This window comes from Triticum dicoccoides, chromosome 7B (assembly GCF_002162155.2).
Source record: "Triticum dicoccoides isolate Atlit2015 ecotype Zavitan chromosome 7B, WEW_v2.0, whole genome shotgun sequence".
NCBI classification, from domain to species: domain Eukaryota; kingdom Viridiplantae; phylum Streptophyta; class Magnoliopsida; order Poales; family Poaceae; genus Triticum; species Triticum dicoccoides.
Window position 1 is genome coordinate 136,215,588 of NC_041393.1, and position 16,663 is coordinate 136,232,250.

Below are 16,663 nucleotides of genomic sequence, written 5' to 3' on the forward strand. Positions count from 1 at the left end.
GGGGGGGGGGACTTGCCCCCCAAGTCAGGTGGGGCGCCCCCACCCCCAGGGTTTCCAACCCTAGGCGCAGGGGGAGGCCCAAGGGGGGCGCACCAGCCCACCAGGGGCTGGTTCCCTTCCCACTTCAGCCCATGGGGCCCTTTGGGATAGGTGGCCCCACCCGGTGGACCCCGGGGTCCCTTCCGGTGGTCCCGGTACAATACCGGTGACCCCCGAAACTTTTCCGGTGGCCGAAACTGGACTTCCTATATACAAATCTTCACCTCCAGACCATTCCGGAACTCCTCGTGACATCCGGGATCTCATCCGGGACTTTGAACAACTTTCGGGTTACCGCATACTAATATCTATACAACCCTAGCGTCACCGAACCTTAAGTGTGTAGACCCTACGGGTTCGGGAGACATGCAGACATGACCGAGACGACTCTCCGGTCAATAACCAACAGTGGGATCTGGATACCCATGTTGGCTCCCGCATGCTCCTCGATGATCTCATCGGATGAACCACGATGTCGAGGATTCAAGTAATCCCGTATATAATTCCCTTTGTCAATCGGTACGTTACTTGCCAGAGATTCGATCATCGATATCCCAATACCTCGTTCAATCTCGTTACCGGCAAGTCACTTTACTCGTACCGTAATGCATGATCCCTTGACCAACCACTTGGTCACATTGAGCTCATTATGATGATGCATTACCGAGTGGGCCCAGAGATACCTCTCAGTCATACAGAGTGACAAATCCCAGTCTCGATTCGTGTCAACCCAACAGACACTTTTGGAGATACCTGTAGTATACCTTTATAGCCACCCAATTACGTTGTGACGTTTGGTACACCCAAAGCACTCTTACGTTATCTGGGAGTTACACGATCTCATGGTCTAAGGAAATGATACTTGACATTAAAAAAGCTCTAGCAAACGAACTACACGATCTTGTGCTATGCTTAGGATTGGGTCTTGTCCATTACATCATTCTCCCAATGATGTGATCCCGTTATCAATGACATCCAATGTCCATGGTCAGGAAACCGTAACCATCCATTGATAAACGAGCTACTCAACTAGAGGCTCACTAGGGACATGTTGTGGTCTATGTATTCACACATGTATTACAATTTCCGGATTACACAATTATAGCATGAACAATAGACAATTATCATGAACAAGGAAATATAATAATAACCATTTTATTAATTGCCTCTAGGGCATATTTCCAACAGTCTCCCACTTGCACTAGAGTCAATAATCTAGTTACATTGTGATGAATCGAACACCCGTAGAGTTCTGATGTTGATCATGTTTTGCTCGCGGAAGATGTTTAGTCAACGGATCTGCGACATTCAGATCTGTGTGCACATTACAAATATCTATGTCTCCATCTTTAACATTTTCACGAATGGAGTTGAAGCGACGCTTGATGTGCCTGGTCTTCTTGTGAAACCTGGGCTCCTTAGCAAGGGCAATGGCTCCAGTGTTGTCACAGAAGAGAGTCATCGGCCCCGACACATTGGGAGTAACTCCTAGGTCGGTAATGAACTCCTTCATCTAGATTGCTTCATGTGCTGCCTCCGAGGCTGCCATGTACTCCGCTTCACATGTAGATCCCGCCACGACGCTTTGCTTGCAACTGCACCAGCTTACTGCCCCACCATTCAAAATATACACGTATCCGGTTTGAGACTTAGAGTCATCCAGATCTGTGTCGAAGCTAGCATCGACGTAACCCTTTACAACGAGCTCTTCGTCACCTCCATATACGAGAAACATATCCTTAGTAATTTTCAGGTACTTCAGGATATTCTTGACCGCTGTCCAGTGTTCCATGCCGGGATTACTTTGGTACCTTCCTACCAAACTTACCGCAAGGTTTACATCAGGTCTGGTACACAACATGGCATACATAATAGACCCTATAGTCGAGGCATAGGGGATGACACTCATCTTTTCTCTATCTTCTGCCGTGGTCAGGCATTGAGCCGAGCTCAATTTCACACCTTGCAACACAGGCAAGAATCCCTTCTTGGACTGATCCATATTAAACTTCTTCAATATCTTATCAAGGTATGTGCTTTGTGAAAGACCTATGAGGCGTCTCGATCTATCTCTATAGATCTTGATGCCTAATATGTAAGCAGCTTCTCCAAGGTCCTTCATTGAAAAACACTTATTCAAGTAGGCCTTAATGTTGTCCAAAAGTTCTATATCATTTCCCATCAAAAGTATGTCATCTACATATAATATGAGAAATGCTACAGAGCTCCCACTCACTTTCTTGTAAACGCAGGCTTCTCCATAAGTCTTCATAAACCCAAACGCTTTGATCATTTCATCAAAGTGAATGTTCCAACTCCGAGATGCTTGCACCAGCCCATAGATGGAGCGCTGGAGCTTGCATACCTTGTTAGCATTCTTAGGATCGACAAAACCTTCCGGCTGCATCATATACAATTCTTCCTTAAGGAAGCCGTTAAGGAATGCCGTTTTGACGTCCATTTGCCATATCTCATAATCGTAGCGGCAATTGCTAACACAATTCGAACGGACTTCAGCTTCGCTACGGGTGAGAATGTATCATCGTAGTCAACCCCTTGAACTTGTCGATAACCCTTAGCGACAAGTCGAGCCTTATAGATGGTAACATTACCATCCGTGTCCGTCTTCTTCTTAAAAATCCATTTATTTTCTATCGCTCGCCGATCATCGGGCAAGTCTGTCAAAGTCCATACTTTGTTTTCATACATGGATCCTATCTCGGATTGCATGGCTTCAAGCCATTTATTGGAATCTAGGCCCGCCATCGCTTCTTCATAGTTCGAAGGTTCACCGTTGTCTAACAACATGATTTCCAGGACAGGGTTGCCATACCATTCTGGTGTGGAACGTGTCCTTGTGGACCTTCGGAGTTCAGTAGCAACTTGATCCTAAGTACCTTGATCATCATCATTAACTTCCTCTCTATCCGGTGCAGGCACCACAGAAACATTTTCTTGAGCTGCGCTACTTTCTGGTTCAAGAGGCAATACTTCATCAAGTTCTACTTTCCTCCCACTTACTTCTCTCTAGAGAAACTCTTTCTCCAAAAAGGACCCGTTCTTGGCAACAAAGATCTTGCCTTCGGATCTGAGGTAGAAGGTATACCCAATGGTTTCCTTAGGGTATCCTATGAAGACACATTTTTCTGACTTGGGTTTGAGCTTTTCAGGTTAAAGTTTCTTGACATAAGCATCGCATCCCCAAACTTTTAGAAACGACAGCTTAGGTTTCTTCCTAAATCATAATTCATACGGTGTCGTCTCAACGGATTTAGAAGGTGCCCTATTTAAAGTGAATGTAGCTGTCTCTAGAGCGTATCCCCAAAATGATAGCGGTAAATCGGTGAGTGACATCATAGATCGCAACATATCCAATAGAGTGCGATTACGACGTTCGGACACACCGTTACGCTGAGGTGTTCCAGGCGGCGTGAGTTGTGAAACGATTCCATATTTCCTTAAGTGCGCACCAAATTCGTGACTTAAATATTCTCCCCCACGATCTAATCGTAAGAACTTTATCTTTCGGTCACGTTGATTCTCAACCTCACTCTAAAATTCCTTGAACTTTTAAAAGGTCTCAGACTTGTGTTTCATCAAGTAGACATACCCATATCTACTCAAGTCGTCAGTGAGAGTGAGAACATAACAATAGCCTCCGCGAGCTTCAACGCTCATTGGACCGCACACATCAATATGTATGATTTCCAATAAGTTGGTTGCTCGCTCCATTGTTCCGGAGAACGGAGTCTTGGTCATTTTGCCCATGAGGCATGGTTCACATGTGTCAAATGATTCGTAATCAAGAGACTCCAAAAGTCCATCAGCATGGAGCTTCTTCATGCGTTTGACACCAATGTGACCAAGGCGGCAGTGGCACAAGTATGTGGGACTATCGTTATCAACCTTACATCTTTTGGTATTCACACTATGAATATGTGTAACATCACGTTCGAGATTCATTAAGAATAAACCATTGACCAGCGGGGCATGACCATAAAACATATCTCTCATATAAATAGAACAACCATTATTCTCGGATTTAAATGAGTAGCCATCTCGTATTAAACGAGATCTAGATACAATGTTCATGCTCAAAGCTGACACTAAATAATAATTATTGAGGTTTAAAACTAATGCCGTAGGTAAATGTAGAGGTAGCGTGCCGACGGCGATCACATCAACCTTGGAACCATTCCCGACGCGCATCATCACCTTGTCCTTCGCCAGTCTCCGCTTGTTCCGCTGCTCCTATTTTGAGTTATAAATATGAGCAACCGCACCGGTATCAAATACCCAGGAGCTACTACGAGTACTAGTAAGGTACACATCAATTACATATATATCACATATACCTTTGGTGTTGCCGGCCTTTCTGTCTGTTAAGCACTTGGGGCAGTTCCGCTTCCAGTGTCCGCTTCCCTTGCAATAAAAGCACTCAGTCTCAGGTTTGGTTCCATGCTTTGGCTTCTTCCCGGCAACTGGCTTACCGGGCGCGGCAACTCCCTTGCCGTCCTTCTTGAAGTTCTTCTTACCCTTGCCTTCCTTGAAACTAGTGGTTTTATTGACCATCAACACTTGATGTTCCTTTTTGATCTCCACCTCCGCTGATTTCAGCATTGAATATACCTCAGGGATGGTTTTCACCATCCCCTGCATATTGAAGTTCATCACAAAGCTCCTATAGCTAGGTGGGAGCAACTGGAGGATTCTGTCGACCACCGCGTCATCCGGGAGATTAACTCCCAGTTGAGATAAGCGGTTGTGCAACCCAGACATTTTGAGTATGTGCTCGCTGACAGAACCATTCTCCTCCATCTTACAACTGTAGAACTTGTCGGAGACTTCATATCTCTTGACCCAGGCATGAGCTTGGAAAACCATTTTCAGCTCTTGGAACATCTCATATGCTCCGTGTTGCTCAAAATGCTTTTGGAGCCCCAGTTCTAAGCTGTAAAGCATGCCGCACTGAACCAGGGAGTAATCATCACTACGCGACTGCCAAGCGTTCATAACGTCTTGAGTTGCTGGGAAAACGGGTGCTTCACCTAGCGGTGCATCTAGCACATATGCTTTCTTGGCAGCTATGAGGATGATCCTCAAGTTCCGGACCCAGTCCGTATAGTTGCTGCTATCGTCTTTCAGCTTGGTTTTCTCTAGGACCGCGTTGAAGTTGAGGGCAACATTAGCGTGGGCCATTTGATCCACAAGACATATTGCAAAGATTTTAGACTAAGTTCATGATAATTAAGTTCATCTAATCAAATTATATAATGAACTCCCATTCAGATAGACATCCCTCTAGTCATCTAAGTGATCCATGATCCGAGTTAACTAGGCCATGTCCGATCATCACGTGAGACGGACTAGTCATCATCGGTGAACATCTTCATGTTGATCTTATCTTCTATACGACTCATGTTCGACCTTTCGGTCTCTTGTGTTCCGAGGCCATGTCTGTACATGCTAGGCTCGCCAAGTCAACCTAAGTGTTTTTGCATGTGTAAATCTATCTTACACCCGTGTATGTGAATGTTAGAATCTATCAAGCCCGATCATCACGTGGTGCTTTGAAACAACGAACTTTCGCAACAGCGCACAGTTAGGGGGAACACTTTCTTGAAATTATTATGAGGGATCATCTTATTTACTACCGTCGTTCTAAGCAAATAAGATGCAAAAACATGATAAACATCATATGCAATCAAATAGTGACATGATATGGCCAATATCATTTTGCTCCTTTTGATCTCCATCTTCGGGGCGCCATGATCATCATCGTCACCGGCATGACACCATGATCTCCATCATCGTGTCTTCATGAAGTTGTCACGCCAACGATTACTTCTACTTCTATGGCTAACATGTTTAGCAATAAAGTAAAGTAATTACATGGCGTTATTCAATGACACGAAGGTCATACAAAAAATAAAGACAACTCCTATGGCTCCTGCCGGTTGTCATACTCATCGACATGCAAGTCGTGATTCATATTACAAGAACATGATCAATCTCATACATCACATATATTTCATTCATCATATCCTCTTGGCCATATCACATCACAAGGCATATGCTGCAAAAACAAGTTAGATGTCCTTTAATTGTTGTTGCATGTTTTTACGTGGCTGCTATAGGTTTCTAGCAAGAACATTTCTTACCTACGCCAAAACCACAACGTGATATGCCAATTTATATTTACCCTTCATAAGGACCCTTCTCATCGAATCCGATCGGACTAAAGTGGGAGAGATAGACACCCGCTAGCCACCTTGTGCAACTAGTGCATGTAAGTCAGTGGAACCTGTCTCACGTAAGCGTACGTGTAAGGTCGGTCCGGGCCGCTTCATCCCACGATGCCGCCGAAACAAGATAAGACTAGTAGTGGCATGTAAATTGACAAAATCGACGCCCACAACAATCTTGTGTTCTACTCGTGCATAGAAACTACGCATAGACCTAGCTCATGATGCCACTGTTGGGGAATATTGCAGAAAATAAAAAATTTCTACACATCACCAAGATCAATCTATGGAGTCATCTAGCAACGAGAGAGACGAGTGCATCTACATACCCTTGTAGATCGCGAGCGGAAGCGTTCAAGAGAACGGGGTTCATGGAGTCGTACTCATCGTGATCCAAATCACCGATGATCCTAGCGCCGAACGGACGGCACATCCGCGTTCAACACACGTATGGTTGGGGAAGACGTCTCCTCCTTCTTGATCCAGCAAGGGGGAAGGAGAGGTTGATGGAGATCCAACAGCACGACGGCGTGGTGGTGGAAGCAGCGGGGATCTCGTAGGGCTTCGCCAAGCTCAGCGAGAGGGAGAGGTGTTACGGAGGGAGAGGGAGGCGCTAGGGGCTTGGGTGCGCAGCCCTCCCTCCCCCTCTTTATATAGGGACCCTGGGGGGGCGCCGGCCCCCTAGAGATCCAATCTTGAGGGGGGGGCGGCCAAGGGGGGGACTTGCCCCCCAAGTCAGGTGGGGCGCCCCCACCCCTAGGGTTTCCAACCCTAAGCGCAGGGGGAGGCCCAAGGGGGGCGCACCAGCCCACCAGGGGCCCCTTCCCACTTCAGCCCATGGGGCCCTCCGGGATAGGTGGACCCACCCGGTGGACCCCCGGGACCCTACCGGTGGTCCCGGTACAATACCGGTGACCCCCGAAACTTTCCCGGTGGCTGAAACTGGACTTCCTATATACAAATCTTCATCTCCGGACCATTCCGGAACTCCTCGTGACGTCCGGGATCTCATCCGGGACTTCGAACAACTTTCGGGTTATCGCATACTAATATCTCTACAACCCTAGCGTCACCGAACCTTAAGTGTGTAGACCCTACGGGTTCGGGAGACATGCAGACATGACCGAGATGACTCTCCGGCCAATAACCAACAGCGGGATATGGATACCCATGTTGGCTCCCACATGCTCCTCGATGATCTCATCGGATGAACCACGATGTCGAGGATTCAAGTAATCCCGTATACAATTCCCTTTGTCAATCGGTACTTTACTTGCCCGAGATTCGATCATCGGTATCCCAATACCTCGTTCAATCTCGTTACCAGCAAGTCACTTTACTCGTACCGTAATGCATGATCCCGTGACCAACCACTTGGTCACATTGAGCTCATTATGATTGAAAGTGCTAGTTATCGACTAGAGGGGGGGGGGGAATAGGCGATTTTTAGGAAAGTCTTCAAAACATGGAAGTTTCGAAGACAAACGTTAGAAACTGCCTAATTGATATGCAGCGGAAGATAAACTACAACAAGCAAGCCATAATCAAGTATGCAATAGCATTAACATTTGAAGATTAATAGCAGCTAGGTAGTAGGATCAGGATGGAAGATAGTATGAAGTCAATCAACAATAGTAGTCAAGCAATGAAGTCAATCGGATAAAACAATAAGCAATGACTTCACGAAGACAAACTCAAAGTAAAGGAGGGAAGAGATAGAACCAGTTGCTTGTTGAGGACACATGATTTGTTGGACCAGTTCCAGTTGCTGTGACAACTATACGTCTGGTTAGGGAGGCTGAGATTTAACTCAGAAGACCGTGTCTTCACCTTATTCCCCTTGAGCTAAGGTCACTTAGTCCTCGCCCAATCACTCTGGTAAGTCTTCAAGGGAGACTTCCAAACCTTCACAGACTTCGTTCACTTGGCAATCCACAATGACTCTTGGATGCTCAGAACGCGACGCCTAACCGGCTGGAGGATACACAGTCCTCAAGTGTAATAAGTCTTCAGGTCACACAGACAGAAAGACTTCAGTGATGCCTAACACTCTTTGGCTCTGGGTGTTTGGGCTTTGTCCTCGCAAGGATTTCTCTCTCTCAAATGCTTCGAGGTGGGTTGCTCTCAAACGACAAAAGCCGTATACAAACTCTGAGCAGCCACCAAATTATGGTGTAGGGGGTGGGCTATTTATAGCCACCAGGCAACCCGACCTGATTTGTCCAAAATGACCCTGGGTCACTAAGGAACTGACACGTGTTCCAATGGTCAGATTTCAAACACACACGGCAACTTTACTTGGGCTACAAGCAAAGCTGACTCATCCAACTCTGGATAAGATTTGCTCACATTGTCTTCGCTCGAAGACATAGGATTTGGGTTGAGCATCACTTCAGTCACTCTGACTTAGTTTACTTGGACCCCACTTAACAGTACGGTGGTTCCTATGACTCAACAAAGAAGAAAGGAAACGACGAAACCACACAGTCTTCGCGCTCCATTGTCTTCACATAATGTCTTCTCATGTCATAATCTTCAATATGAATATCTTCTCATACCACCATTGTCTTCAATGTCTTCATACATTTTTAGGGGTCATCTCCGGTAGGTAAACCGAATCAATGAGGGACACTACCTGCGTTATCCTGCAATTCTCACAAACGCATTAGTCCCTCAACCAACTTTGTCGTCAATACTCCAAAACCAACTAGGGGTGGCACTAGATGCACTTACAATGATGATGCATTACCGAGTGGACCCAGAGATACCTCTCCGTCATACGGAGTGACAAATCCCAGTCTCGATTCGTGTCAACCCAACAGACACTTTCGGAGATACCCGTAGTATACCTTTATAGCCACCCAGTTACGTTGTGACGTTTGGTACACTCAAAGCACTCTTACGGTATCCGGGAGTTACACGATCTCATGGTCTAAGGAAATGATACTTGACATTAGAAAAGCTCTAGCAAACGAACTACACGATCTTGTGCTATGCTTAGGATTGGGTCTTGTCCATCACATCATTCTCCCAATGATGTGATCCCGTTATCAATGACATCCAATGTCCATGATCAGGAAACCGTAACCATCCATTGATAAACGAGCTAGTCAACTAGAGGCTCACTAGGGACATGTTGTGGTCTATGTATTCACACATGTATTACGATTTCCGGATAACACAATTATAGCAAGAACAATATACAATTATCATGAACAAGGAAATATAATAATAACCATTTTATTATTGCCTCTAGGGCATATTTCCAACAGTAGGGTATTTAAGATCCATACCATTTTTTGTCCAGGAGTGACGGATGTCTTGTTCATCTCACAAACATAATACTTGATGTCAGGGTTGTTGAACCAATGTAACCGCTCAAGTCATTTGAGCTCGCACGGGAAAATCTCCAATTCGCCTGCATAGACACACTCATATCTGAAGACGTCGAAACTACCTAGATGTGGTCCTATATGTTTAGCATTTGATCTTTAGTACAAGGTTAGAAAAATATCAATAAACATGATAATTGGGGACGAGCATGAGAATTGAAGGTTATAGGCCATATCTGAAGACGTCGAAACTACCCAGATGTGGTCCTATAGATATCACTAAAAGTATAGAGCTGATATAGATATAACTGAACTCTGCTTAACACATCTATAGGTCATGAGACAGTCGTAAACAAAATAGGTGAAGCGTGCAAATGATCTTGGTCACTAGCAACGACATGTAACCGATGTACGGAAAGAGCCTGAGTTGGGAAATGTATTGGAAGGAGTATTCTAAATTTCTAATGAGCGAGGTACTTGAACATATTGGATGTGTCACAGAAGGCTTGTTCTCTTAATTTTTTTGAAGTAAAATGTGGCAGGACAAAAATAACGAAAACCTCGAAGAAAATGAAAAAAATGAAACAGAATAATACAACAATAAATGTTGCCAATGCAGCATGAAGATATCAGTTATTGAACCAAAAACAATTTAAAGGGGAACTAACTGAAGCGGCGTTCGGTGCCCGGGCTCTGAGTCCGGGCATAAACAGTAAATCATAAAAACTTTAAAATAAATTCAAAAAATTCAATATAATATTGCGATGCAAGTTGCTCAGATGCGTTATACTCGTGCAAAATTCCGTGAAGTTTGTACATTCGAGTAGCTCGTGGCAAAAAAAAGGGTCTGTGAGAGACATTTGAAAACAGCACTGTTCATGGCCGAATTTGTCCTTTTTAACGCGCGCTCCTCGGATGTCCAAACTTCGCCAAATTTTGTACGAACATCACGCACATGAACAACTTGCTTGCAAAAAATAATCGTATTTTTTTTCTGTTTTCTATTTTTAAGCACTATACTGTTCACCGGGCTCACCTGAGCCCGGGCACCGAAGTGGATATTCGGGAACTAACAAAGTAACCAAATAAAGAATAAACTTGTAGATTTGGGAATCCTACAATAGTGTAGAGAACACTTAATATTTATGGAATTAAGGAGAACCAACCAATAAATAGAGTAGAAGCTGTGAGGAGGCAAAGAAGCAACCAACAAAATAAAGAATACAAACGTAGTAACTCCATCAACATACATATATATGCACAAATAATTCTAATGCTTCTTGAAGATCCTGACGTCCTTCCAGCGAGACTCCATGCAGCTGGAGTCGTGGTTCTGTGCGTACACACCAAACTTGAAGTAGTGCGAGTCCCCGCCGCGGCCCTGGACGTGCAGCTTCTGCTCGCCGTCGATGTACACGGTGAGCGTCGACGCCTCGACATCGTGGACCACGTTCAGTCGGAACCATCTGTCATAGATGGAGTCCTCCACGAGCTGCCGGTCGTAGTACCGCAGCGCGCCATCGTAGACATGCAGCATGAGCGTGGTGGCCGTCTCGCCGGCGCCGAACACCTGCATGATAGACACCCCCGTGGTGCCGGAGGGGACGTAACCATAGCCCTCGAACTGCCACACGCCGGAGCTGTAGTCGTAGCCCTGCAAGTAGAAGAAGATCAGTAAGATCAGTAGACCTTAATTACACCCAAACGAAGTACAACTAATGATGTGGTAAACTTACTGCCATCCTGATCTCAGTTCTTGGGCTGGTATGGCTCTGGCGGGCATGGGGCTTGTCGGAGGCGAGCACCCAGAGCTTCCGCACGGTGCCGTCGAAGCTGTAGCGTGCGCCACTCGCCTCGTCGTAGGGGCGCTGCAGCAAAAAGTTGCTCTCGTCGAGCCTCACCGACGTGAACCCATAGGTCGGGTCGGCGGCTTTCGGTGCCCGTGCGCCCCTGGCCGCAGCGCATGACCAGGACGCCAAGAAGACAAGCAGAGAGACACTGATCCAAGAGAGAGCGCGAGGAGCCATCTGTACTTTATACTCTACGTGTGTGGCTTCTGCTTGGCCTTGGATTGTCTCTCGATGGTGATGATGAGATGGGTGGGAGTAATCAAGTTCCCTCTGGTTTATATAGGCTCTGGGGATTCATCAGTATATACTGATTTTGGCTGTGTGTATCCTAGTTATGCAGAGGCCGGGTGATACTCTTAATGCTTTGTATCACTTTGATGCTACATTTTGAAATAATAAAAGCGCCCTTTATCGAAAAAAATCAGTATATACCTTATGCTCGAGATTGGAGAATTGGCAGCTTAATTAAACAGTGCTCTTGCTTTTACACGCAGAGGATATGTTGGATAGATGCAACTTTGAGTTGTTCAACGTGATTAGTGTAACTATGTTTCTTTTTACTAGTGCATACGAGGTGACATTGGCTGACTAGGTAGGATGAACAGGCGGCAATTAAACATTGACGGCACGCTGGTATTTTCGTGTTACCGACGGTAATTCAGAAGCGGAAAGCGATGTATTGATGATCCCTCCTACGCGGTGATAAATCTGTTGCGTGTCCTGGCGAACACGGCAGTTCAATTTGGGACGACGGCAAGGAGTTAAACAATGGAGAAATTATTAGCGAGGGTATGCTTGAATTTTTACTTTTACCAGGTATTTGGAACTCACCTTTTTTGCGGGGATATTTGTAACTCACTAGCACGCTGGACAAACTACCGTTAGGGCAAATACATACGCGCCCACACACACACCCACCTCCTACATTTCTAACTTTTTTTCCTGAATCCAATGTATATAGATACGTTCCAGTGGAGAAAATAGATTTCATCATGCACACGGCATGCATCAAGCCACTCATGCATGCATGTATTTATTGCAGTGCTTAGTTAATCTGAATATGTGGACCCCAATTTCAGTAGTTAACGTCATATCAATCAGTCACCTTTAGCATGTGCACATAACTTTCCTCTCTCCCCAAAGAAACGATTCACTTGTATTTCACTAATCCATGCTTTTTTGTACTCCGAAGTTTAGACCTAGTTTAGTTTTTCAATCGGGTGTGTAATATGTTTACAAACCATATGCGCTTATTCATTTTTGTAGACAATGGTCAAAGTGTATTTGAGCCGTAAGAACAAATAAGTTTTCAAAAACATATTTAATATTGGACATGTTTTAACATCTCATCAAAATAAACACATTTGTCCAGAGAATATAAGAGGCACTTTTGTATTAGAAGATATGAGGTATTTAAATCGTTTACATAGAAAGAGATAATATATTTCCTGATAGAGTTGCCATGAAGAGGCACAGCCATGCACAGGGACATTATTTTTGAAAAACACCGACACACACAACCTGAGCATGTGACAGGAGGGGTGGTGATTAGTGGTTTTGCATGCATATTGATTTTTTGGCGCGAATCTCGGTAACACAATGAGTGGCAGATCGAGGCACGGTATATACCGTGCACGGTAGTTTTGCCACTCTCACGTTCCAGTGTGATTGTTCACTCATTTCAATCTATACCTAGTTTATACTAGATCGGTAGCGCGCCTTGGCGCGAGGATGCGGGTCCCAACATTTTAGTCAAGCAGGTAATACTCAAATTAGTAGGAATCCTGATTTATAGCATACTTATCCAAACAGGATAACAAAATAAAAGAACGAAGAAACACTAACATGTGATAGAAGCAAGACATTATGGAGTTCAACATAACCATGAGATTATCATAAGGAAGCATCGAGTAAAGTTCGTTCATGAGACCACAAAGTTTAACCTCTTGATATTAAGTTTAGTACTAAAAGCGCGGACGCGAGAGAGGAAGTGGATAGAGCAGGAACATGATAAAAAAGAAACAACAAATGAGTCATAGCTATTAAGCGTGCTAATAAGTGGCTTCATTCAACTGCCTTGTCGATCAACTTCATAGGAGACACTTCATAGGAGCCATCTGTACTTTATACTTTACTCCCTCCGTTCCAAATTACTTGACCTCCATTTGTCTAGATACGGATGTATCTAGACACTAAACAAGGATAGATACATTCGTATCTAGACAAATGAAAGTCAAGTAATTTGGAACGGAGGGTCTACGTGTGTAGCTTCTGCTTGGCCTTGGATTGTCTCTCGATGGTGATGATGAGATGGGTGGGAGTAATCATGTTCCCTGTGGTTTATATAGGTTCTGGGGATTTATCAGTATATACCTTATGTTCGAGATTGGAGAATTGACAGCTTAATTAAACAGTGCTCTTGCTTTTACACGCAGAGCATATGTTGGATAGATACAGCTTTGAGTTGTTCAACGTGATTAGTGTAACTATGTTTCTTTTTACTAGTGCATACGAGGTGACATTGGCTGACTAGGTAGGGTGAACAGGCGGCAATTAAACATTGACGGCACGCTGGTATTTTCGTGTTACCGACGGTAAATCAGAAGCGGAAAGCGATGTATTGATGAACGATGATCCCTCCTATGCGGTGATAAATCTGCTGCGTGTCCTGGCGAACACGACAGTTCAATTTGGGACGGCGGCAAGGAGTTAAACAATGGAGAAATTATTAGCGAGGGTATGCTTGAATTTTTATTTTTACCAGGTATTTGGAACTCACCTTTTTTGCGGGGATATTTGTAACTCACTAGCACACTGAACAAGCTACCGTGAGGGCAAATATATACGCGCCCACGCACACACACACACCCCCTCCATTTCTAACTTTTTTCCTGAATCCAATGTATATAGACACGATTCCAGTGTGATTGTTCACTCATTTCAATCCGTACCTAGTCTATACTACTCCCTCCGTTCCGAATTACTTGTCGCACGTATGGATATATCTAGATGTATTTTAGTTCTGAATACATCCACAGCGACGAGTAATTTGGAACAGACGGAGTAGATCGGTAGCACGCCTTGGCGCGAGGGTGCGGGTCCCAACATTTTAGTCAAGCATGTAATGCTCAAATTTTTAGGAATCCTGATTTATAGCATACTTATCCAAACAGGATAACAAACTAAAAGAATGAAGAAACAGCATCAACTTGTGATAGAAGCAAGACATTATGGAGTTCAACATAACCATGAGATTATCATAGGGAAGCATCGAGTTAAGTTTGTTCATGAGACCACAAAGTTTAACCACTTGATATTAAGTTTAGTACTAAAATCGCGGACGCGAGAGAGGAAGTGGATAGAGCAGGAACATGACAAAAAAAGAAACAACTAATGAGTCATAGCTATTAAGCGTGCTAATAAGTGGCTTCATTCAACTGCTCAAGTCATTTGAGCTCGCACGGGGAAATGTCCAATTCGCCTGCATAGACACACTCATATTTGAAGACGTCGAAACTACCTAGATGTGGTCCTATATGTTTAGCATTTGATCTTTAGTACAAGGTTAGAAAAATATCAATAAACATGATAATTGGGGACGAGCATGAAAATTGATGGTTGTAAGACATATCTGAAGACGTCGAAACTACCCAGATGTGGTCCTATAGATATCACTAAAAGTACGGAGGTGCTATCACTAGTAGAAAAACACCTAATAGTCCCGGTTCGTGAGGGCCTTTAGTCCCGGTTCATGAACCGGGACTAATGGGTCGTTACTAATACCTCCACCCATTAGTCCCGGTTCAAACAAGAACCGGGACTAATGTGCCTCCACGTGGTTCTGTGCGCCCAGCCCAGTCAGGGGGCCTTTGGTCCCGGTTGGTGGCACCAACCGGGACCAAAAGTCCATGTTTTTTTTGGAAAGTGGCTGCTTTAGGTGTTTTGGGGGTTATTTTTAGGTTGTTATATTAGCTAGCTAATAGAGAGAAATGTCCTTTATTATATCTTCGTCCTTGGTTTACCAACGCTGCTGCTATATATGTTCATTTTACCCGTTGATATAGTAACTCATGCATGCTCGCATACGTCAGCATATATAATAACAAGTACTCGTCCTATACTAATCATGCATCATCATACAACTTGTACTCGTTATTAATAATAAGTCATACGATCATCATCCTCATAGTCATCGAACCCAACCCTACATAATTGTTCTTAACACATGATCATCAGTATCAGGTAGGACCTAAACACCCTTAAGGTAAAATAGCATAAAACTATATAGACCCTGACTCTCCATTATGAAGAATGGCGATCATCCTGTCTTCAATTTTTGCCCTTCGCTGAATGTTGCTTCCAAGAAGCTCCTTACGACTGTCCATACATTTTTTCCATTCTTTGATTGTCATGTCTCCACTTCTTTTAGAAACCCGGTATGGACTTGAGATTCGTAGGACGACCTGGTTGTATGTTCAAAACATGAAGGCTACCGTGTGTATACATCAGATGAGGCACACAATCATTCGGGATTATCTGTTGAAAAACATAGTAATAACTTTGTAGTTAGCAATGATATGATGTACTAGTTTTAGAAGTGTGCAAAAAGATGCACGAATGTTGGAATAGTAAAAAATCTTACCAGGGTATCTCCATGGTAGTTACCGTAGTTCAACACGTGCATTAGTGGCACGTACTGACCATAATGTTGAGGAGTTCGATTGTAGACATTGTAATTCTCAAGATCAATACAAAATGCGACCAGATGATTTTTCTCCTGATAAGTTAGTTCGGAGCCTTCGGTGTAGTAAGTTCTGTCTACCATCTTCCGCACATTCTTTGAAGAATGAAAATAAGCTGTCAATGGAGAATAAGTTGTCAACTATTTTGAAATAAACAATATAAATTACTTAATAACTATGTTAAGCTCACATGGGGGAAGAATTAGAGGTGTATCCACAAGGACAAAAATCGTAGGTCTCTCTTGCTCGATTGTAGGATCACCAAGATCCATGGTAACAAGCATACCCTCATCAAAACCATACATCTTGTAAAGTGCTTCCCAATTTTTGCAACCAAAATGGGTTACACTCTGAGCATTGTACAACTTTACTTGAAAATCCACACCATGATGGGTACTTAGGATAATTTTTTTTGTTTTGAAACTTTCATGGTCTTCAAAACCCATCCTCTTCAA

The 16,663-nt window shown here is 44.0% G+C and overlaps 1 protein-coding gene across 1 annotated transcript; it reads right to left on the bottom strand.

The window, feature by feature from the left end:
* Positions 1 to 10,886: 10,886 nt before the first annotated feature.
* LOC119338736 (citrate-binding protein-like) lies at positions 10,887 to 11,643 on the bottom strand. Its single transcript, XM_037610988.1, has 2 exons — positions 11,353 to 11,643; positions 10,887 to 11,270 (listed from the first exon to the last, which is right to left on the bottom strand). The coding sequence occupies exons 1-2, from the start codon at positions 11,641 to 11,643 to the stop codon at positions 10,887 to 10,889; spliced, it is 675 nt and encodes a 224-aa protein (XP_037466885.1).
* Positions 11,644 to 16,663: the final 5,020 nt, after the last annotated feature.